Here is a 23294-nt window from a genome sequence, read left to right on the forward strand (position 1 = left end):
CAGCATGGCCCCATTTTTCAGAGAGGACTGAGGCTCAGTGGTCCAGGCTGGCCAGCTGGAGGGGGACAGTCAGCTGGGTTTGCCCTCAGATGTGACCCTGGAACCGTTCTCCCAGCCCCCCAGCTGTGCTGTGCTCAGAGCCCCCTGTCTTCTGTGGGCTCCGACCCAGGCCCGTGGAGAAGTCTGAACAGTGGCCTGGCCACACAGCGGGAGGCAGGCTGAGCTGGTGGGAGGTGGGGCTGGGGGCTGGAGCCCTCTCACCAGGAGGGAGGGGGCTAAGTGAGTCACCGCCTCTCCCCGCAGCGTCCTGCTTTATAGCAGCGTGGACACGGGCACGCAGTGCCTGGCGGCCTGCCGGAGCCCCGGCCTGCAGCCTGTGCTCTGCCTGCGACACAGCCCCTTCCACCTGCTGGCCGGCCTGGAGGATGGCACCCTCGCCGCCTACCCTCGGACCAGCGGTAAGGATGCGGTGTTGGGGGTGGTGGGAGCCACCCTGGGCCCCGGCCAAGCGCCAGACCCAGGACGAGGGAGGCTGTGGGAGGCATACCAAGGAGGCAGCTCAGCAGAGTCCGGGAATCAAGTGCTGGAGAGACTGGAGGTCTGATGGGGACTGATCCCCATCGGGGGCCCCAAAGGGACGGGGCGCTCACTGTCCTATGGACAGCTCAGCCCATTGGTAGGAGACTCGGCTGCGTAGGAACAGGGTCTCTGGGCTCAGGGAGACCTGGCTTCACATCTGGGCTCTGCCCTGATGACAGCCGTGTCCACGAGTGAGCAGCTGCTCCTGTGGGCCTCGGTTTCCTCATCTGTAAAATGGGGATAATGGTAACACCTGCTGCTCATAGGTACAGGAGGGGGTAAGAATTTCAGTGAAGGCAAAGCTTAGCGCCCGGCACAGGCGGTGCCCAGGGGGGTCAGGCACTTCGGTCTCCACTGTTCGATCGAGCTGTCGATGGCACAGACGATGACGTCTGGAGGGAAGGCGGACGGCGTCCGAGCTGCTGAGCTCCAGGACGGGGTGACGTGGCGCGTTCTTTTAATTCTCACCACGACCCTCGGGAATGGCCTCCTCCGTACGGAGACCGATGCTGAGGTGCAGGAAGGGATGCGAGGGCTATGGTCCCCTACCTCACGGCTTGTTCAGCTCCCAGTCCAAGGACAGGAGCAGGCGTGGAGGGGAGCAGGTCCAAGACCAGCGCCCCCAGAGGCTGCTGTGCCGAAGACTCAGCCTTCCTGCCCGCCCCCCTGCCCCCTGCCCCGCCTCTGATTGCTGCGTCATCACAGCCTGTTGCAGCTTTTAAGCAGATATTTGTACTGAGCTTTTTGTTTTTGCCACTTGGCACTGTGTTGGTACTTTAAATTAGCTTTTGATAAGGTGTTTATAATTTTTAATTACGGGGGTAGAGGGAGGGGAGGTGATCCCCTTCACCGTCAGACACACCATGTGTGAGTGTCGGTCTGGGCTCAGATCTTCGGCAGTCTGCACCAGGGCTTCTGGAGGGACGGCCACCCTCTGGCTCCTGCGGGAGTGGAGCCCGGCCTGGCCCGCTCTGTGCCCCCCCAGCCCCCAGATGGGCTGCCTTGGGCCTTTCCCCATTGGCTCCTGACTCTTCAGTTTGGGAGTGCGGGTTGGGAGGAGGTGGGCAGGGTGTATCCGTGTGCCAGAGCTTCCAGGACCAAGTACCGCAGGCCGCATGGTTTCAGCAGCCTGATTTACTGACGGCCATCTGGAGACTGGAGTCTGAGAGCAGGGTGCCGGCGGGGCCGTGATCTCCATGAAGGCGCCGGGGACGCGTCTGTTCCAGGCCCGTCTCCCGGTTTCAGGTGGTTCCTTGGCTTGTGGCAGCATAACCCCCATCTTCACGCGGGGCTCTCTTTGGGGGAGCCTGTGTCCAGAGAACCCCTTGGAATCAGACCCCCATCCTCCTCCAGCGTGACCTCATCTTAACCAGTTCCATCAGCAATCCTACCAGCAAACAAGGCCGTGTGCTGAGGTGCTAGGGATTGAGGCGTCAATGAATGAATTTGGGGGACACAGTTCAACCCATTGAGGGTTGGGGTCTAAGCACTGACTTTCAGCCTGGGGTTTCTCAGAACCAGAAGAGCCCCTGGGGACCATTGGACCCAACACCCTCATTTTCTGGGTGGGAAGGGACTCCGCGGAGCCCCATGGGCGAGCCAAGGCCCGAACCTCAGGACTGGAGGTCCTCTCCAGCTTTCAGGGGGCTTTGGCTGCTCTGGGCAGAGCGGGGTGGCCTCTGGCCTGGAGGAGGAAGTTGAGGTGCTCCAGGAGCCGTCCTGCCTTGCAGACGTCTGTCCCCCAGATGTTTACCGAGCACCCATTAGGCCGCGTGGATGTGGTGGCCAGCAAACTGGACGTGAGCCCACCCTCACGGCTTACAGTGGGAGACAAGACAGGTTTGTAGATGAGTCGAGTGAACCCGCAGGAAGCTGGCGGTAATACGTGGCGCTGGCGGTCCCAAGGGGAGGCGCAGGGTGTCGCGTGAGGGCCTGGCCCTCTGTGCCCGGGATGGGCTGGTCGGTGAAGCCTCTCTAAGGGGCGGGCCCCTGAAGCTGAGACTGAAGAGAAGTGGCCAGCAGCGGTGAGATGACTGTGAGGACTCTCGGGTCACTGGGCCGCCTGGAGCCCGGGGCTGTCGGAGCTGGAGGGGCCCCGGATTCCAAGCAGTGTGGCCGTGGCAGGCAGCCTGCTGCCCTCAGGGTCTCTGCTTATCTGTGTTCCTTCCTTCCTTCCTTCCTTCACTCACTCAGCAAGTATGCGTTCATGAGGCGCCAGGTGAGCCCGTCCCTGTCCATCCTGGGTTTGGGCAGAGCTGCCTGAATGCCCTCTGTCCATTCCCCCCACTTCTGGTCTGTCTCCTAGCAGAGACAGGGACTTGACCAGGCCTGGTGGGGCTGCAGGAATGTCCCTGGTTAGCCGCTGGGGGCGGGGTCACAGCTGCCCCCCAGAGGAGCCCGAAGGGGGCTGAGGGGTCGGGAGGAGCCCGATGACGGGATGGGCGAGGGGGGCTGAGGGGTCGGGAGGAGCCCGACGACGGGATGGGCGAGGGGGCTGAGGGGTCGGGAGGAGCCCGATGACGGGATGGGCGAGGGGGGCTGAGGGGTCGGGAGGAGCCCGATGACGGGATGGGCGAGGNGGCTGAGGGGTCGGGAGGAGCCCGACGACGGGAGGGGCGAGGGGGCTGAGGGGTCGGGAGGAGCCCGATGGCGGGATGGGTGAGGGGGGCTGAGGGGTCGGGAGGAGCCCGATGACGGGATGGGCGAGGGGGGCTGAGGGGTCGGGAGGAGCCCGATGACGGGATGGGCGAGGGGCTGAGGGGTCGGAGGAGCCCGATGACGGGATGGGTGAGGGGGGCTGAGGGGTCGGGAGGAGCCCGATGACGGGATGGGTGAGGGGGCTGAGGGGTCGGGAGGAGCCCGATGACGGGATGGGCGAGGGGGCTGAGGGGTCGGGAGGAGCCCGATGACGGGATGGGTGAGGGGGGCTGAGGGGTCGGGAGGAGCCCGACGGCGGGATGGGCGAGGGGGGCCGAGGGGTCGGAGGAGCCCGACGACGGGATGGGCGAGGGGGGCTGAGGGGTCGGGAGGAGCCCGACGACGGGATGGGCGAGGGGGCTGAGGGGTCGGGAGGAGCCCGACGGTGGGATGGGCGAGGGGGCTGAGGGGTCGGGAGGAGCCCGACGACGGGATGGGCGAGGGGGCTGAGGGGTCGGGAGGAGCCCGACGACGGGATGGGTGAGGGGGGCTGAGGGGTCGGGAGGAGCCCGATGACGGGATGGGCGAGGGGCTGAGGGGTCGGAGGAGCCCGATGACGGGATGGGTGAGGGGGCTGAGGGGTCGGGAGGAGCCCGATGGCGGGATGGGTGAGGGGGCTGAGGGGTCGGGAGGAGCCCGATGGTGGGATGGGCGAGGGGGCTGAGGGGTCGGGAGGAGCCCGATGACGGGATGGGCGAGGGGCTGAGGGGTCGGAGGAGCCCGATGACGGGATGGGTGAGGGGGGCTGAGGGGTGGGGTGGAGCCCGATGACGGGATGGGTGAGGGGGCTGAGGGGTCGGGAGGAGCCCGACGACGGGATGGGCGAGGGGGCTGAGGGGTCGGGAGGAGCCCGACGACGGGATGGGTGAGGGGGGCTGAGGGGTCGGGAGGAGCCCGATGACGGGATGGGCGAGGGGGCTGAGGGGTCGGGAGGAGCCCGATGACGGGATGGGCGAGGGGGCTGAGGGGTCGGGAGGAGCCCGATGGCGGGATGGGTGAGGGGGGTGAGGGGTCGGGAGGAGCCCGATGACGGGATGGGTGAGGGGGTGAGGGGTGGGGAGGAGCCCGATGACGGGATGGGCGAGGGGGGCTGAGGGGTCGGGAGGAGCCCGATGATGGGATGGGTGAGGGGGGTGAGGGGTCGGGAGGAGCCCGATGACGGGATGGGCGAGGGGCTGAGGGGTCAGGAGGAGCCCGATGACGGGATGGGTGAGGGGGGCTGAGGGGTCGGGAGGAGCCCGATGACGGGATGGGTGAGGGGGGCTGAGGGGTCGGGAGGAGCCCGATGACGGGATGGGCGAGGGGGCTGAGGGGTCGGGAGGAGCCCGATGGCGGGATGGGTGAGGGGGGCTGAGGGGTCTGGAGGAGCCCGATGACGGGATGGGCGAGGGGGCTGAGGGGTCAGGCTGTCGGGATCGGGTCCCCACTGTGAGAGACTAGACCTGTTCCTGCTTCTCCTCTCGGGGCCTCAGTTTCCCCACCTGTAAAGTGGGCGCGAATCCCACCCCTCCGCACAGGGCGGCTGTGAGTGCCAGGGCCAGCCATCGCAGGTGCTCAGCCTGGAGTGTGGGGACAGGCGTGCGTTCCCCTCCCCACTGTCAGCATCACTGTCGCGCTCACTCCCGGGGTACTGGCTGCCCTCTGGGTCCCCTCGACCTCAGCGACTTTCTCTGTGTGTCCTCCCTCCTGGCTCCAGACCTCCGAGGACCCTGCTGGGCTTTCTGCCCTGCGGCGCGCAGCGGGGGGGACTGCTGCCGCTCGAAGTTGCCTTTGCTGTGACAGGGCCTTGGTCTCCATTCACTAGACGTGAGCGTGGGTCCAGGCCCAGACAAATGGGCTGTCGTGCCAGGGTGGGTGTGACTTTGGAGGTGTGCGTGCCTGTTCTGGAATTGTGTGTGGACAGTCACTGGAGGCAGGGAGAGCGGGGAGGGGCGGACCCCCCAGCAGGCTTGGGGTGGGCAGGGGGCTGGCCCTGCCGAGTGCCCGCTGATCCCGACTGAAGTCTTAGACATGCGGCCTGTGGAGGCTGAGAAGAATCTTAGAGGTCAGAACTCTGGGGTGAGAGGGTGATCTACTTGTGACATCTGTCACCCCATACCACCAATGGTGAAAGTGAAGGTGAAAGTTGCTCAGTCACGTCCGACTCTTTGCGACCCCGTGGACTGTGCAGTCCCTGGAATTCTCCAGGCCAGAATACTGGAGTGGGTGGCCTTTCCCTTCTCCAGGGGATCTTCCCAACCCAGGGATCGAACCCAGGTCTGCCACATCGCAGGCGAATTCTTTACCAGCCGAGCCAGCAGGGTCGCCGCAGGGAGCTGAGACAAACCCAGGGAGGCGCCAGGGTTGACTCAGCAGAATTCCATCCCCTTGGGGTGCAGGCGGGAAAACGGAGGCCCAGCAAGGGACAGCCTCCTGTCCAGGGTCCTACTTTGGGCCCCTGAATCGAGGAATTCCTGTCCTGCGTTCTTTTTGATGTAATGACATTGGTAGTATTAAATTTTTTAGAAGCATTTTTAATTGGAGGCTTAATTAATTTAATTGGAAACTATAACGTGTTGGTTTCTGCCAGGCAACAACGTGAATCAGCTGTAAACATGTGCATGTCCCCGCCCTCCCAGCCGTCCCTGGCGTTACTACATTTTATCGGTTCATCGTTGTCCTGAAGCCAGGTCTCTTAGGAGATACCAGCAGGACACGTGTGACCCTCAAGGGTACCCCCTCCCCCAGGCCGGCGCTGCTCCCGGGAGGGCAGAGTGTACAGGGCCCGGGGGGCGTTGCTACTCCCAGGGCAGAGCTTGCGTGTCCGCTGCCGGGGCGCGGTTCCAGCCTGTCTGACCGCTGCCTTCCTAACCGGCCCGAGTGCGGGCGTTCCGGCTCCTGGCCGCTGGGGGGCGCTCAGAGCACCGCCTTGCTGTGGCTCCGGTTTCCTGGGGGGGCCACGATCTGCGGTGGAGGCCCCGGGCGCCTGTGGTCCCTCTTCCCTCCTGGACGCCAGCCCTGGGCCCAGACATGTTTGGAAACTCTAGGAACCTGAGAGAGCAGCCGGGAATGGGGACCAGGGTCAGCTGAGTTCCGGCCCTGGCTGGCCGGCACACCCCCACCTGGGGTGGCTGTGCACACATCCCAGGCTTCCCGGGTCCCTGGCGTCGCGTGAGTCCAGTGAGGTGTGCACGCTTGTGCAGGCGGCCGCCTGGAGGCAAGGGACAGTCAACGGCCAGGGCTGACCCGCGGCCGGCCCTGCCCAGCCGGGTGGTCTGGACTGGTTCTTTCAGCCCTGTACCTCAGTTTTCTCAGTTGTAAAAGAGGGAAAAGAATAGAATCTTCCACCCAGGCTGGTGAGAGGTAAGGAAGCGGCATTGCCTGTCCAAGAACCTGCAGAGATTGAGCGGCTGCAGCCAGGACTCCGGCCCAGCCTGCATCCCGCGTTCACGGCTGGGAAGAATGCGGCGTGTGTTGGTTGGGCAGGGGTGATGGGGTGTGCGTCTGTGTGTGTGTGTGTGTTTCCCGACTCAGCTGAGCTAGGGGTCTTCCGAGTTTAGGGGGTGCTGAGGGGGAGAGGAGGCCCTGTTTCACAGAAGGGGAGGATGTGGTGGGGAACCTGCTCTGCCGCCCGCTCCTCTGCAGACAGCGGTGCCCATCCTGCCGCCCAGCAGCTGGCTCGGAGGGACGGCCTGCGCCAGGGCTACCGTGCACCCCTTCCAGGGACCCGGTGGAGGAGCGCTGGGGGGCCGGGCCCTGGTGCCCAGTGGCAGGCTCCGTCCTTCCTCCCTCTACCGCCCGCCCCTCAGGGGTGGGCCCCACTTCCTGCTCAAGCCTCCTGGCCCACCTGGCACCCTGGCAGGACAGGACTGCCAGGGGGGTTCTGTGTGGCGTCAGGCATGACTGCAGAGGAAAACCCGTCTCAGTGGACACTGCTCGCACGCCAGGGGAAATCCTTGGTCTGTTCTTGGGTGAGCTGAGCATCAGCTGGGCAATGGGCCAGGTCCCTTCATCTGCCCCTCTTCAGGGATTGTGGGCTGGGGGCTGATGGCCTGTGAGGACTTCCTCCTTCCACACCTGGGGTGGTGGCATCTCTGGAGGAGGAAGGTCATTTGAGATCTCAGTAGAGGTGACAGAGTGCCTTGGAGTGGGTGAGAAGGTCTGAGAAGCAAGGACAGTCTCAGTAAGTTACGGCCTCTGAAAAGTCCTTGGAGAGTCCTGTTGGTGGCACCCTCCCCATTCTCCAGATGGGGAGACTGAGGCCTTGAGAAGGTGAGAAAGGCTCTCAAGGTCCATGGTGAGCTGCTCGCAGAACCCAGTCCGGCACTCTTCCCACCACGTCATGCTGCCTTCTTGGCAGGGCTGTCTGGATGCTACCTCGTCCAGGAAGCCTTCCTGGATTTCCCTGTGCAGAGCTGGTTCTTTCCCTGTTAATGGTGCTCAAGGCCGTCTGTGCCCGCCCGGCCACTTGGGCCTGGCACTTTGTGTTGTAACTGCTGATTAACCTTTTGGTCTTGCCGGCCAGGGGGAGTTTTGTTGAGGGCAGGGTGTGTGTCTGATTTATTTCTGCCTCCGTAGCCCTGAGCATGGGGCCTGGCGAGTCGGCGTGCCTGTGGGGTGAAAGCACAGGAGAGGGGAGAGGAGGAGGGAGGAGTGGGGAGCACCACAGATGGGAACAGGAGCTGGAGGGGGCAAGGGCAGGGGCCGGGAGGAGCCTGGAGCTGGGCTGGGCCCCCTGGGGGCCTGGTTTCCGAAGATTGGGGAGCCCGACCTGTCTGCTGCCCGCTGTCCCCCCCGCTGACCTGCCGGCTTCCTCTCCCTGCAGGAAGTGTCCCCTGGGACCTGGAGAGCCCGCCTGTGTGCCTGCCTGTGGGGCCGGGGCCCGTCCGCGTCCTGCTGAGCCTGGAGGAGGCTGTGTGGGCCAGCTGTGGGCCCCGGGTCACCGTCCTGGACGCCACCAGCTTGCAGACTCAGGTACCGGCCCTGCCTCGCGGCCCGTGGCCCCAGGGGCCCGTCTCCAGGCGTCCCCTCTGCTGACCCCTCTCACACTCTGCCGGGCGCTGCCCTGGGCTCCCAGGGGCATCTTGGGGTCGTCAGGGTTTCCTGGGCCGCGCGGTGGGCGGGACCCCCGTGCGGCCGCCCCTGCCTCCCCCGACACGCTCCCTCAGGGCTGCCGAGAGGGAAGGGTCCCCACCCTGCTGGCAGTGGGCTCACTCCTCCGTCGCGTCTGCTGCTCCCCGGGGAGCTGGGGCTGGGGTCCCTGTGCCCCCAGGGAGCACAGTGTGTGAGGAGCCACACCCTGGCTGCGTGCTAGAGGCCTGAAAACCCACTCTCTGGGGCTGCCTTTCCTGCCTCCAGCTCACTCGGGGGCCCGGCTGTGCTGAGGGCGCGGCCAGTGTGGATGCCGGCACTCGGGGCGCCGGGCTCTTCAGCCAGTGTGGACCCCACGGGGAAGGGGCGCTCGGCCAGCACCGGGGTCCTGCCTCGTCCCGTCGTGAGCGCTGCCCGATCCTTGGCCGCTGCGATGCGGGCCTCATCTGGGGGTCCTCTCTGGCTCGGCCTGGACCCTCTCCTGTCGGTGACCAGCAGCCCTGCCCGCCCCCTTCGCCGCAGCCCAGGCTCCATCCTGCCTGGCTCCCCGCGGGGTATTTTGGTGACGATCCCTGTTACTTGGTTTGCTTGGGTTACCAGCTTGGCCACCAGGCCCGGGGGGAGCCTGAGCCTGGCCCTGCTGCCTTCCTGCAAGGACCTTCTTTCCTCGCCCACTGGGTCCTGCCTCAGCTTCCTCAGCAGCCAGGCCGTCTGGGCTGGATCCCGGAGGACAGGTCCTGGTTTGGCAGATGGAGACCCTGAGCCCAGGGAGGGTGAGCCCTGAGGCCCGGGTTGAGCGTCAGGGTCCCAGTGCTGACTCCCTGCCTCTGCTGGAGCTTGAGTCTCAGCCTTCACATCCGCGCCTTCCCGGCTCAGCCTCGCGGTGCTGGGCCTGTGAGCACACACGTTTTCCTGCCCCTTCCCCGGGGTCCCCTCGCCTCTGTGTGAGATGCTGCTCGGGGGGCCCAGTCCTGGCCAGGGAGGTGTTTGGTTAGCGGCCCTTTGGGGCGCTGGGAAGGCAGGTGGGGTGGGTTTGCCCCCAGCACCTTGGACAGCGGTGAGAGGCCGTGCTGTGGGCGGAACCAGAGGGTTTGGGTGTGCAGCTCTCATCAGGTTTTGAGAATGTCTGGGGGCTTGCGGTGAAACGTGGCCTGCCCCCCCGCCCCCCGTTTCGGGGCTGCTTGAGCAGCCCTTCCCCCCTCAGGTTTGCACCGCGGCACCGGGGACCTTTGGCCTCACTGTTGGGGTGGGCCTGGCAGAGGGGGCGGGCTCTGCGCGGGCCCAGGGAGGAGCCACGCCTCCTCTGCTTCTGGATTTCCTGGTTCTCCTTCTCCCTGGCAGATGGGTGGGGGCGGGGGCCCCTGTTCCCAGCCCTGCCCCATCACTGCCTTCAGGGGCCTCAGCCTTCTGGGAGGAAGCTGACCGGGGGAGCTGGCTCCTGGGCGCTCAGGGTCACTGATGGGCCTGGGTCTCAAGGCATTTGGGTGGAAGAATGATGAGTACAGTCCCCCCAAGCAGACCCCTGCTGTCCCCATGCCAGTCCCAGTGTCTTCCCGGGTTTTTCCTGGGCCTGGGGAAATGGCAGCCCACTCCAGTGTTCTTGCCTGGAGAATCCCAGGGACGGGGGAGCCTGGTGGGCTGCCGTCTATGGGGTCGCACAGAGTCGGACACGACTGGAGCGACTTAGCAGCAGCAGCAGTAGGGGCCCAGCTTAGGGCCTAGGTGTTGTGACTGCCTAACTTGCATCCTTCCTGCCGGATGTGTGGTTTCTTTGGGAAGTCAAGCTGCTCCTTTGGAGTGGCTGGTGTTGGTGGGGTGGGGTGTGTGTCCACGTCACGGGTCTGCCATCCCCTCGCTTCGTTGGCTGGAAGGCCCCCTTCTGCCGACAGCCGTCCCAGGAGCTTGAGACAGAGGGATCAAGGGAAGGACAGGGCCCGGGCATGACCCTGCCTGCCCTCCCCCGATCCCACTCCTCGCCAGCGGCCCCACCGTCCTGCCCAGCCCTGCAGCTCAGCTCCGGGACCCCTGCGGTCCCCAGGGTGGAGGGGCGGCAGGCTCCAGCGCGAGGCTGCGATGATTTAAGATGAGCTTGGACCCCCCGCTCTTAAGAAGGGGTCAGTGTGGCCCTTGTCCTGCTCTGCATCCACGGCGAGCAGCGGGCGGGCCCTGGGTGGGGGGAGGCGGGATGGAGGAAGGGGCAGCTGAGGAGGCCCGGCGGCAGGGTGAGAGGGAGCCTGGAAATGGGAAAGTTTGTGGGGGCGCGGGGCAGGCGGTTTGCCTTCAGCACACACCATCCTCCGCACAGTAACGAGGAGCCGGCCATGCATACTTAATAGAGCCTCCCTCCGCCACTGCTCGGAGAAGAGGAGGCCGGCCCACCTCCGTGCTGGGCTCCGGGACGGCCATCTGGGTGCTGCTAGAGACCGCTGGACCCAGCCAGGGGCTCCGTGCGCCCGGCCGGAGGACTGGCCTCTGGGCTGGGCTGCTGTCCAGGCTTCCCCGGTCCCCAGGGCTCAGGCGCGTCCTCACCGCGGGGCACGCCTCTGCCGGGAAGGGCGTTGTGCCAGACCCTCCCCCAGGACCAGGAGCCCCGTGGGGGCTGGAGATCCTCCACGCCAGGGGGCCCAGGAGGGTCCTGGCGGTCCTGGGTGTGGTTGCCCATCTCTGGCCCGAATATGAGGACATGGGGGGTTCATTTAGAGATTTTGTAGACACTGAGGCGCTTTCTGCAGTTTCTCCACCACCAGGAAGTAAAATAATAACCAACACGCGCTGAGTGCTTAGCATGGACCCGGCCTGGGGTAAGCGTGTCACATGTCTCAGCCCACTCAATCCTCAAACCACCCTGTGAGCTGAGCACTTTTATTATTCGTACTTTACCGGTAAGTGAACAGAGGCCCAGAGAGGTTCAGTGATCGCCCAAAGTCACACAGCCAGGAGGCGGAGGTGGCATGGGGGCCCGGGCGTCCGCCTCTGAGTCCACTCGGAAGCCCCGGGTCGGCTGCGGGGGGCAGAGGGGTGCCTCCCTGGGCTGCACCGTCCACCACAGTCTCTGGCGTGTGTAAGTTTCGGGCAGTGTCATCCGTTAAGTACCGCGTTCGCCAAAAACTTTGTTTGGGTCTTTCTGTAATCTCTTACTGCTTTTTCCACCAACACATCTTCTGGGCCGAGGATAGACCCTGCTCATTTCCCGGCATCTGTCTGTCTGGCTCCCGTAGCAGGCGCCCTGAGTCAACAGCCACAGAGGATGTGGGTAGGAGGGGTCCTGATTGGCAGGGCTTCGCGCAGAGAGAGGGCTGGAGGGGTGGACTGGAGTGAGACCTCGTCTCAGCTTGGAGCAGGCCCGGGATGGTCATCGCTGGCCCAGGGAGGGGAGGCCCGTGGGGGCAGGCCCAGGCCCTGTGGGGGCCCGGGGAGGAGAGAGGGAGGAGGGGCCGGAGCAGGGGAGGTCTGGGCGGGGCAGGTGAGCGGGCCTGATGGAGACGGGGCTTGGGGGCGGGGAGGGGGGACACCGGCAGGCCCGGCTGTGTGGGTGGGGGGCTCCCGGGAGCGGCCCTGGGCTGCTGCCCCCATTAGGCCCGCTGGCCTCTGCGGCCTCCCCGGCCCTGCGGAGCCGGTGCCTGTGCGTGGGGCCCGGCCCGTCTCTGGGCTCTCCGCTCGCCCCCCCAACTGCTTGTTCAGCCCCTTGATCCCCGTGGAGGCCTCGGCGAGGCCTGTTAAATAATAATGTAGCTCACCAGGGCCTGTGTCAACACCGCATCCTCCGTGTTCATTATCTCGATTGCCACCTTCAAAGTCTAATCCAGTCGTCTGGAGTTCATTTTAACTGATCGCTGGAGGGGATGCGGGCTGTGGTATGACTGTTGCATCTTAATTAAAAAAAAAAGAATGGGGACAGGAGGCCTGAAGCTTGTGGGGCGCCCTCCGCCCAGCCGGCGTGGTCGGGGCAGCGGGGCAGGGCGGGGTCTCCCCCACCAGCTCGGGGGAAGGTGGCGGTGTGATTGGGGGGGGTCTCCCTCACCAGCTCAGGGGAAGGTGGCGGTGTGATGGGCGGGGTCTCCCCCACCAGCTCAGGGCAAGGTGGCAGTGTGATGGGTGGGTCTCCCTCACCAGCTCATGGGAAGGTGGCGGTGTGATGGGCGGGGGCGCCGGAGAAGGGGCTGAGCCGCGGGTGGGTTTCGGGACCGGCGGGGCCCCTTGTGCCGAGGGGGACGCCCACTGGAAGGTGGGGGTCTCTGGCCTCCGCTCCAGGCCCAGCTGGCCCCTCTGCCGCCCTCTGAACGTGCCAGGCTCCTTCCCCTGCCAGGCCTCTGCCTGCGCTCTTGCTCTTCCCCTGCCTGGGGCAGGAACAACGTGCCCACCGGCTGTCCCTTGGGCGGCTCCTTCCCGTCCCCCGACCTCGGCTCAGCGGCCCCCTGCTCTGTGGGCCCTGCCCAACAGCGTCATCAGTCACCTCCCCCCGGCCAGGGTCTGCACACGTCAGCGGCCTCACTGTCCCCAGAGCATTGGTCACCGTCTGCAGTCGTCTCCCAGATGGCTGTTGTCTCTCTGCACCCACCCGGCCGTGGACAGATGAAAACAGGGTGGGGCGTGGTCTTTTTTTGTTTTTTTTTTTCTCGGCAGCATCTTAGTTCCCTGACCAGGGATCGAACCCATGCCCGCTGTATTGGCAGTGCAGAGTCCTAGGCACTGGGCCCCCAGGGAAGTCCCATGGCCTGTCTTGTCCCCAGAGCTCCCAGGGCTGCGTGTCGCGCCCGCCTCTCAGTCAGGGTTGCTGGGCGTTTGCGAAACCGCCCCCGGACCCAGGGCGGGTCGGCAGGGCGGCTGCCCGCTGCCTCACATGTTCTTTTGGGGCCAAGTGTTGAAAATCTGGGTGGGAGGAGGCATGGGGCTCTGGGCCGGTTGGGAAAGCGCCCTGGGAGGAGTTGGGCCTCGGAGGAAGCGGATCGGGTGGGGGAGGCCCCACTGGATGCCCCGGGGAGGAGCCCTGGGCAGAGGGCCTGGCGGCGGGCAGGGCCGTGTCCCGCTCGACAGTGGCCGCCAGCGCAGGCAGAGGGGCTCGGCAGGGCCGGCTGCGTCCCCCCGACTGCCCCGTGCCAGCCTTGGCGGCTCCCTCCTGGGGGCCGCTGCAGCGGAACAGGCTGCCCCGGCCCTGCCCGGAGCACAGGGTGCCTTGTGTCGGGTTGGGCCCGGGCCTGGCTCCCGCCCCCAGGGCTCTCCTGCAGCCGGCTCCCACTGGGCTCCGACCCCCCAGCACCCCCCCCCCCCCAGAAGCCTGTCTGGACCTCCCCGTCCCGCCCTCTCACGGGCACTGGGTCACACCTTGTGACCTGCAGCCTCAGCACCGCAGCGGGCCCCTCTGCTCCACAGCGCCTGACTTTAGGGGGACGGTTAGTGGGAGCTTAACCGGATGGAGCCCCGTGGGGCCCGCCCACGTCTGGTGGGCTCCCCCAGCCCCGCCACGTTCCTTGGGCCAGGAGCAGGCTGACGCATGCTCGGTGAAGGGTGTGAAGACAGCAGACGTTTCTTACCTTTTTTTTTTAACTCTTTTTGGCCATGCCATGTGGCCTGTGGGATCTTCCCCAGCTGGGGTTGAACCTGCGCCCCCGACATCGGAAGCACAGAGTCTGAGCCACTGGATGCCAGGGAGCCCAGGCCGAGGGCGTCTCTCTCAGGGAGGTGGGCTCCATCTGGGGCGGATCTGAGGGTGTGGGTGGGAGGGAGTGTCGGCCAGCTGCACAGCGCCGCTCGGACCGCGGAAGGCGTTTCCCCATGTGTGTGCTGCCGGCACTCCAGCCTCCCGGGGCTCCAGCGCTGCCTGTCCGTCTGCCTCCCTGGCACCTGGGTGCTGGCTGCGGATACCACGGCGCACCAGCAAAGAAACTTCTCCGGCTTCCTGGACGCCAGCATGCTCCAGACTTCCCCCTGCCCATCCCCACACCCACCCGCCTTCCCCACCCGTGATTTTCACGTTTACTGCCCAAACTTAGTTTGCATGTATTAGCTGTTGTAAATCTATCATAACAGTGTGACGCGGCATGAATAATGCATCACTGGGCTGTATTAGTTTTCTGTCTCCTATCTTATTTATGACATGAAACGGGTGGGAATTTGCAAAAGCGAAATTCAGGCGCAGGGCTTTTTGGGTAATGGTATGCAAATCGGCGTGAGGGGCAGAAAGATTCACTCAGCCCGCGGGTGTCCGGGGGCCTCCGAGGCCCGGACCCTGGTGTTCAGGCCGCTCAGGCTTTTGGGTCAGGGGACCTGTTGCCCTGCAGAGTTGTCTCAGTTCAGCAGTTTTAAGTTTTTTTTTTTAATGTGTCTGTCATCGTTTATTGTTGCCATCCTGTTCTTTTTGCTTTAATTAAAAGCTGGCAGGTGAAACTTAAGAAATCGATTTTCTAAAGGTTGTGGGGACTTCGCCGGAGGCTCCAACACTAAGAACTTTCAAAGGAGTGCAAGAGTTTTCTAGCAGCATGAAGGACTGAGGTTAGATGCTCAGAGGGACTTCCTTCCAGCACGCTTACGGAGGATGGAGTGTGACCCTGTGGGGGCTTCCTTCCTAGGAGGGCACCGAGGCGTCGGAAGGGGCTCCCGTCCATGGTTGCGACCTCTGCCCTCGGGTCTGGGGCTGTGGGGACCCACCTGGAGGATGCTGGGTGGGGCTCGGGGGGCTTAGGGGCCGGGGTCTAGCTCCCCTTCTTCTCACCAAGATCGCAGGGCTTTGTTCTAACAGTCAGTCTACCCTTGTCCTGAAAGATGCAGGTTGAGGGAAGGATTTCATGGTTTAAAAAAAATAGTTTGAAGCTGTTGGCCGAGGGAACAGGTTCTAGGAATCCGTGGAGGGAGAAAAGGGAGATGGTGGAGGGAAGGGGGGGGTGGGGCGGGGGTGATGGCGGGAGAACAGACTGGGGCCTGGGGCGGGAGGGCAGGGGATGGCAGTGGGGTGCACAGCGGTTCTCTGTCCTCTGAGCCCTGTCCCACAGCATCTCTGGCTGTCAGAGGCTGTCCCCCCTCCACGTAGCTCTTCCGTGTCCACCCCTGGTCCCCCGAGGTTATTCTCCCCGCTGAGCCCTGCTGCAGAATCAGGGGAGGAGACACCATAGGATCAGTTGTCCAATGCCCTGGGATTTGGCAAAGACTCAGCGAGCCGTGGATGGACCCGCGGGATGCCAGGCCTCGGGCTGGGCCTTAGTACAGTGGAGACTGGATGCTTGGGCAGGAGGGATCACGCGGGCAGAGGGTTGGGCTGGTGCCTGGAGTTGAGGGTGAACACGGTCGGCCATGTGATGGCCTTAGTGAGCCTGGCCGCGGGGCTGGGGGAGGCTCTGCCCAGTGGGGACCGTGAGAGGCGTTGCCTGCTGCCCCTGCCGTGGCCTCAGCGGGCTTAGACGGTGGGTCGGTGGGGGTTCGGGGGCCGGGCTGGCTGGTTCCAGCCTGGCTCCACTACCGACTGCGTCAGTTTCCCCACCTCTAAAATGGGGAGAATTACAGACACTGCCTCAGGACTCAGCGTCGAGATGCACATAAGACTCCCCAGTCCTGCCTGGTGAGGAGTCAGCACGGGCAGGGAGGGCTTCAGCCTTCGTTTTGTGGTGACTGCGGTCACAGGGACACCCCCTCCCCGCATGGGGGGTGGTGGGCCGTGCCCTCCTCCAGGGGCTCTTCCTGACTCGAGGATGGAACCCGCATCTCCTGCACTTTCCTGCATTGCGGGCGGACTCTCCGCCCCACCAAGCCACCCGGGAAGCCCTGGTCCTCTTGCCTACCCCTTCCAGCCCGTCGGGACGCGTCCGCCTTCGCCTCGGTCATGGTGCATCCTGATCTCTCAGGTGGCTCCCGTGTCCAGGGTGTGGATCTGTGCCTGGTCTGAGGCGGGACCCTCCCGAGCCTCACCCTGCGCAGGAGGGCAGGACCCTTCCCGGGGCCTCGCCCCACACAGGAGGCTGGGACGCTGCCTGGCCAAGCCCGCTCACCTTCTGTGCTGAGCCCGGGGGCCCTGGGGTCCAGGCTGTCCTGAGCCTGGGCCCGTGGGTTGAGCGGGTGCTGTGGGTGCTGAGTGCGGGCCTGTGAAGAGGGGGCCTGGACTAGCGCCATGTGGTCTGGCTTGGGCAGGGCGGGCGGGTGCAATGCCATCCGTCCCTCGGAGCTGGGATCAAAGCCAGGCCTCCATGGTGGACCTTTCTGGAACACAGCTTCCTCACTCCTCACCTTGCTCCGGCCTCACCACCCCGGCCCTGTCTGCCCTGGCGGCTCCAGGCCCTCGGCTCCAGACTTCACACCCGCTCCGGTAGCGGCCCCACCTTCATGGGCTGGCCACCCCCCAACCCCATGCGGCTGTGGTGAGGGGGTCCCGGGGTGACAGGCAGCCCCTCCCGCTCCGCGGGGGTTGAGGCTGATGGAGACTCACCCAGAGGCTGGTCCAGGCTCTCAGTGAGGAGCCCATGGAACCTTTGCGGTGGTTGTCTGATGGAGTTCCGCTCAGTCGCTCAGCCGCGTCCGCTCTTTGCGGCCCCGTGGTCACCCACTGTCCCCCTTCTTAGTGTGAGGAAACTGGGGCAGCAGGTGGAGCAGCTGGGCCCCAGACCCCGAAGGCCTGGTCCTGCGCCCCTGGCCTCGCTGCGTCTCGCAGGCGGGAGACAAGTGACAGACATGCTCAGGCTGTGGTGACGTCCCAGCAGAGGGGGGGTCAGGCTGAGCGCTCAGCCCGCCGCCTCCACCCTGAGTCCTGGTTTGGCCTCCCGGTCTGACCGGAGGCTCTGCGGTCCCACCGCCCCTCGGCCTCCCTGTCTGACCAGAGGCTCTGTGTCCCACTGCCCCTCGCTCTGCGTCCCACCTCCCCGCGGGCGGCAAGGGCACCCAGGCTCAGCAGGTGCCAGCCGCAGGTGCGGCGTCTTCTGCCCGGTCTTCACCTGGTCCCCGGCTCCCTCCTCCGCCCCTGCGCTTCTATAATTGAAGAGAACAAAAGGACGTTGAGTAGGACTAACGAGGAGCAAGGAGCATCTGTAGCTCACGCTCTGAGACGTCTCCAGCCAGCCGCACGGGGGGGTTCAGTTTGTGTTACTGGTTTTTGGTTTGTTTGTTTTTGTGTATCATTGTCGTCGTTTGTTTCCTCGTTTTCACGGTGATCTGTCGCAGACGTTGACGTTCAGCTCTGTGTTTGAAGACGGAACTCTGTGTGGCGGCAGCAGGGCCGCCGCCCTGCTGGTGGCTCTTCCTGCGGCCTTGCTCGGGGTGTGGCCACGGCGGCAAAGGCGGCCTGCACCCAGCTCCGAATGTCGTCAGTGATGAAGGCACTGTCATCGCAGGAACTTTTAACTCTGGAGGGGAGGGTGGTTTACAGACTCTTCGGAGATGTTGGCAAAAATTATTGATCATCTTTCTAGAAAAATGTACCGAACACACCAGATTTTTGCCCAGTTAATTAAAAAACGGCTTGTTGAAGACAGGTTGGGGCCGGCTGTCGGCCTGGGGGCAGGGCTGTCGTCCATCACGCTACCCGTTGTAGGTTCCCCGGGGGGGCCCTGAGCCAGGAGACCCCGGAATGTGTTGAAGTCTCTTGTGAGACAGGAGTGGCCTCATCCCCACTTTACAGATGAGGGAACTGAGACCCAGAGGCTTTAACGGACTTGCTGGTGAAAGGCAGAGGTGGAGCATGCCTTAAGCCTCCCTCCCGGCACAGCATCCCTTGGTCTTGACCGGGTCAGATTGCGGGGGCAGAGTGTTCAGCTTTGGACGGAGCCCCCCCACAGGCGTCTGTCCATGGAGGTCAGGTGTATGCTGTGGGGTCCTGTAAATGGGTGACCCACTGTCACCCATTTTGCCCAGACGAGAAGCTGGACTCCCAGTGCTCCAGCTGGGGCCTGTCTGGGCATACCGGGGGGAGTGTAGCCCTAAGTTGGAATCCTGGCTTTCCCCCCAAGTTTTCCAAATACTGCAGCTCTGTGAACGGCACTCAGCCTCAGTTTGTTTTTTCAGCAGTGAAATGTCGTAAGGACAAGACAGATAAGGGGAGGCTGTTATGTGTCAGTTGCTTTTGAGAGACCACCTCTGCCCACTCGGTGCAGCGGCTCGGAACGTGACCTCTGGTCCCAATCCCCGGCCGTCCCCTGGCTGGCGGCGTTGACCCCACAGCTTTCTCAGAGCCTCAGACCTGCCTGTTCGGAGAGGGTGAGGGTGATGCCCTCCTCCCAGGCTGCAGGGGCACCGAGCCCCCCGAGCGGAGGCGAGTTGGGGAGGTGCTGGTGGGTGGTCTCTGGGCCCATGAGCCGACCTGCCGGGCCAGGGGGGACCAGGAGGCAAGGGCCCCTTCAGGCCCACGCCCTGCGGGGCAGTCGGCAGGAGGGTCTCGGGGGGCAGCCCCACGCCCCCGCCCTGCCCCTGCCCCACAGGTCGCCTGGGCTCACCCTGTCCCTTCCTGGGTTCTTTGCCTCTTCTTTGATGAAGACCTCCAGGAAGATGAAATACCCCGCATGGCGTGGACAAGGCTTGGTATACAGTAGGTGCGCAGCGGGCAGTGGCGTTGCTGGCCTCCTGCTGTTTCCTCCGCAGCTCCCGGCCCCCGGAGGCGCCAGCCCCCTTCCCAGCTCCACGGCGTCGTCTCAGCCCTAACGAGTTGGAGTGCTGAGCCGCTCACCCTGGGAATTTACAGAAACAGGCACAGACGCGTCACCTGGAGGCACATAAATTGTGCAGGATGCGGCTGGGCTGTGTCAGCCCTGTCGGGGCTCACCTGAGACCCTCCGAGCAGCGGTCTGCGGCCACTGGGAGAGGGCGAGGGGCCCGGCCCCGTGGGCGGTCGCGGGACTGCAGCTTCCTCCCCGCTGCCTGCCTGCTCCTGCCTGCAACCCTGGGCGTGGGGCGCTCACGGCCCCCCGGGTCCGTCCCGTGAACCACCCGGCACCCGAGGCAGGTTCTCCCAGCTCCATGACCCAGCTGCCCTGCCGGAGACAGCTGGAGCCGCGCGGCAGCCCCGCCCGGGCCCTCCCCTCCAGCTGCCAGCCTTCTTGGTTTTGAGTAACTCCCCCCACCCCCACACAGCTTTTATTTTTCAATTTTTATCGAAGGAGAATTGCCTTACAATATCGTGCTGATTCTGGCCGCACAGCACCATGAATCGCCTGGGCAGCCCACGCGCCCGTCCCTCCAGAACCTCCCCCGCCGCCCACGCCGTCCCAGCCCTCCCGTGGTCCCAGCCCCCCGCCCCACACAGCAGACTCCCGCTGGCCGTCTCGCTTGCGTGTGGGAGTGTGTGTTCCCACGTCTCAGTCCGTCTCGCCCTCCCCTTCCGCCGCTGCGTCCACAGGTCCATTCTCTGTCTGCGTCTCCCCTGCTGCCCTGGAAATAGTTCCATCGGTGCGTTTCTAGACCCCGCACGCCTGCATATACGGCATTTCTCTTTCTCTCTCTGACTTCCTTCACCCTGTACGGTAGGCTCCGACGCATGTACCCCGTATCATACATAAACACACACGCCGTTTGGGACTAAATCATTTAGAAGCCAGTCGCAGGTGTCTTTACCCTCCACAGGAAATACTTCAGCAGGGCCCTCTTACCTAACTTCAGGAGCATTATCGTGCTCAGGAGCTTCACGTGAACCTACCGCCCAGGGACCCATTTCCCAGTTTGTCCACAGAGGACCTTTCATAGCCACTCCCCCTCACCACCTCCAGCCCCCGGCTGGGAATCACAGGCTGCATCTGATGGTCGTACTCTTTTCGTCTCCTTTTATTTTTTTTAATAACTTTATGTGTTTATTTACTTTTGGCTGCACTGGGTCTTCGTTGCTGTGTGTGGCCTTTTCTCTAGCTGTGGGAGTGGGGGCTCCTCTTCGCGGCGGCGGCGTCTCTGGTTGCTGACCACGGGCTCTAGGGCGCGTGGGCTCGGTAGCTGAGGCTCACAGGCTTCATTCCTCTGAGGCACGTGGGACCTTTTCCCGAATCACGGACCAAACCCGTGTCTCCTGCATCTGCAGGCAGATTCTTAATTCCTGAGCCCCCAGGGAAGCCCTTGTCTCCTTTTAATCTAGGACAACTCCCCTCCTTTTCCTGTGTCTGTGGCCTCCGTGAGAGTGACTTTTTGGAGAAATCCAAGCCCGTGTCTTGTCCAAGGTCCCACCAGCTGGAGTTGCCCCACTGTTCCGTCCTGATGAGGTCAGAGCGTTTGGCCAGATTCTCTGCAGGGAAGCAGGGCTTTCCCGTCACATCTCTGGGAGGCGGGGAGACTGTAGGCTGGTCCCATCCTTGGTCGCTTGGTTGAGGTGTGGTCTGCCAAGCGTCTCTGTCCTCAAGGTACCGGCTTCCCTTTGTAACTACTGCGGGTAATTCTTGCAAAGATGGGAGAATACCCTGTTCCTCGCGAGTTTTCTCTGCAAACTTGTTTAAAGAGGATTGTCCTTCACTGCCACATAGCTACCCGCCTTGACTGCCACTTCAAACGCATAGATTATTTTTAAGGCCCGGTGAGCTATCATCCAGGACCACTGTTACTGTTTCTGATGCTCAAATGGTCTCCAGTTCAGCCATAAGGAGGCCCTTGTGCTGGCTCCTGGCTCCTTCGGATGCTCCCCATCAGTCTCTGGTCGCCCTCTTGCTTTCTGCCTCTGAAGACGCTCTGCGCTCACCTGGCACTTCCCCTGCCCCAGTCACTGTTTCTGCAGGCACCCTGCCTGCTTCCCTTTCATGTGGGATGGTATTTAGAAACCACGAAGGAGTGTGTGCACTGCTGTTGGGGTGTCATTGCTTCCAGACACTTTCAGTGCACAGGGCCAGGGAAAAACCCGTCCAGTTCATACTGATACCTCTAATCCGAGGCTGCAGACGCTCCTGTCGCCTCTCAGGCCACGCTTGGCGCTTGCTGCTTACCTTCTCCCTCTGTGTTGCTCAGTCGAGTCCGACTCTTTGCGACCCCGTGGACTGCAGCCCGCTGGGCTCCTCTGTCCGTGGGATTCTCCAGGCAGGAACACTGCAGTGGGTCGCCTTTCCTCCTTCAGGGGATCTTCCCGACCCAGGGATCGAACCCGCGTCTCCTGCATCTCCCGCATGGCAGGCAGATTCCTTGCCACTGCCGCCAACTGGGCAGCTCTGCTGCTGACCCTGGCTCCTAGTGATAAAGCGTGCCTCAGCCACACCACGTGATTTCAGAATCAGCGCCTGTTCCATCACCACCAAACCCAGCAGAGTTCAGGGTTTCTCTGTGGATCTTCTTGTCCTTAAACAAGGACCGAGGTTGTGTTTTCAGAGGGCAGAGTTCTCAACCTACTTGAATGGACTCTTTTCTGTGTGCATGTGACCATGTTCCAATAAAACCAGATTCACCAAAACGAGTCAGGCTGGTGTAGCCGAGGGCCACTGTGTGCGGACTTCCGGTCCAGACGCTCATCCGAACAGAGCAGCTCCCCGTGCCAGGGAGGCAGCCAGTGAATAGCCTGGCATGTAGCGGCCCCGCGGGCAGGAAGCGCTGGGCCTCCTGGGGCCCGGAGGTGGGGCATGACTGGGCTGGTTGTGCAGGTGGGCGGGGGACCTTCTTCAGAGACAAGGGGGGTAGAGGCCCCTTTGACAGTAAGGCCGCACCCCACTTCTGGGCCCCCCTAGACTAGCCAGGAATTAGAGGAGGGGTCCAGAGGTGAGAAGGGGGAGCCATGGCCTGGAATTGGGGTGCCAGGTGGGTAGCGTCTCATCCGACCTTGGTGGATGTCCTGGCTGCCTCCCGGGCAAGGATTTCTGAGCTCCTGTCTCCAAACACCCCATGTTTGGGAAACAGAATGAGATGCGTGCCTCTCAGCACTGAGCCCCTGCTCCCACCCAAGGGTGCTGCAGTCAGCGCCCTCAGCCCCCTGGGGCCCACGGTGCCACCCATCCCTGCCCCGTGTGCCCAGGAAGCCCAGCCGGGGCACCCAGACCCAGCCTCCCCAGCAGGCTCCTGGGGAGGGGAGGGGTCCTGGGCAGGGCAGGGATGCCTGAGGAGTGAGGGGGGAGCTGGGCCTGCTGCCACTCATGCCCATCCCTGGCCCTCCCCCCCACCCCCGGCCCTGCCTCGCCATTGGACTTGGCAGGTTTGCACAGGCCTCGGGCAAAGCCCTTTGGGCCTGGAGACAGACTTGTTACGCCTCTGGAGAAATGAGCCTGGATTTCTGCTGCTGACTTCTCTTTTAATTAGATTCCGACAGCAGCACGCAGGGCTGACTGGCTGCAAAGTCAGGGGCAGCTTTCCGTGGGTCCAGGTCTCTCTGCGCTTGCAGTGCTATCTGGCTTTTTCGGAGTCAGGAAATGTTTCTGACCTCCCTTCAGGAGCCAGGCAGGAGTCTTGCAGCACATGTGTGAGCAGGCACCCACCTTTCTGTTGGTGTCTGTCTGTTTGTACATCCGTGTGTAAGTGTGTGCGTGCCGGCTTTTGGAAAAGTCTGCAGATGAAGCCTGCTGGGGGCCCTTCCGTCCAGCTGCCCCGTCCATTCATCCGCCTGCTGCCGTAGGTGGCGCTGTGGGTCTGGCCGCAGGGTCTCATCTGCGATGGGGCCGCGGGTGCCTCGGCTGGCGGAGGGGGCGTCCTGTTGGAGCCCTGTGCTCCGCCCGCGTCTGGGCCTTCAGGAGAGGTGAGTGTGGGCTGCTGCAGGAAGATAACCCCCGCCCCCAAGAGGGGCTCTTTCTTTGAAGAAGAGCTCCTCTGGAGAAAGGAGCTTCTGGCCAGCGCTGCCGGGGCTGAGTGAGAGGCCAGGGACACGACGTTCCCCTCCTTGCCCTGCACCGCCTGGACGGAGCTGGCTGTTTGGAGGCTGTGGGGGGCTGGGCCTCCCCCTCCATCCCAGGGTCTCTCTGGCTGAGCCTCTAGCCCCGGGGCCGTCTCTGGGGTGGGGGAGGGGTGCTGAGGGAGGAGGAATAGAAAAGCACCCCCGCGGAAGGCCCTAGTCTGAGCCCCCAGTCTGAAAAGGAGGGAGGCGCTCGCTGGCCTCG

At 63.9% G+C, this 23294-nt stretch overlaps 1 protein-coding gene across 10 annotated transcripts in view; it reads left to right on the forward strand.

Moving 5' to 3' along the window:
• ARHGEF10L (Rho guanine nucleotide exchange factor 10 like) overlaps positions 1–23294 on the forward strand; it is a 149489-nt gene that overhangs the window by 112025 nt on the left and 14170 nt on the right. For all 10 annotated transcript variants that reach the window (XM_070458781.1, XM_070458780.1, XM_070458786.1 and 7 more), the window contains 2 exons: positions 304–458; positions 8081–8229. In XM_070458781.1, the coding sequence (XP_070314882.1) occupies positions 304–458; positions 8081–8229 (304 nt within the window). The remainder of the gene's footprint in view (positions 1–303; positions 459–8080; positions 8230–23294) is intronic.

This window comes from Odocoileus virginianus, chromosome 30 (genome assembly GCF_023699985.2).
Source record: "Odocoileus virginianus isolate 20LAN1187 ecotype Illinois chromosome 30, Ovbor_1.2, whole genome shotgun sequence".
NCBI lineage: Eukaryota > Metazoa > Chordata > Mammalia > Artiodactyla > Cervidae > Odocoileus > Odocoileus virginianus.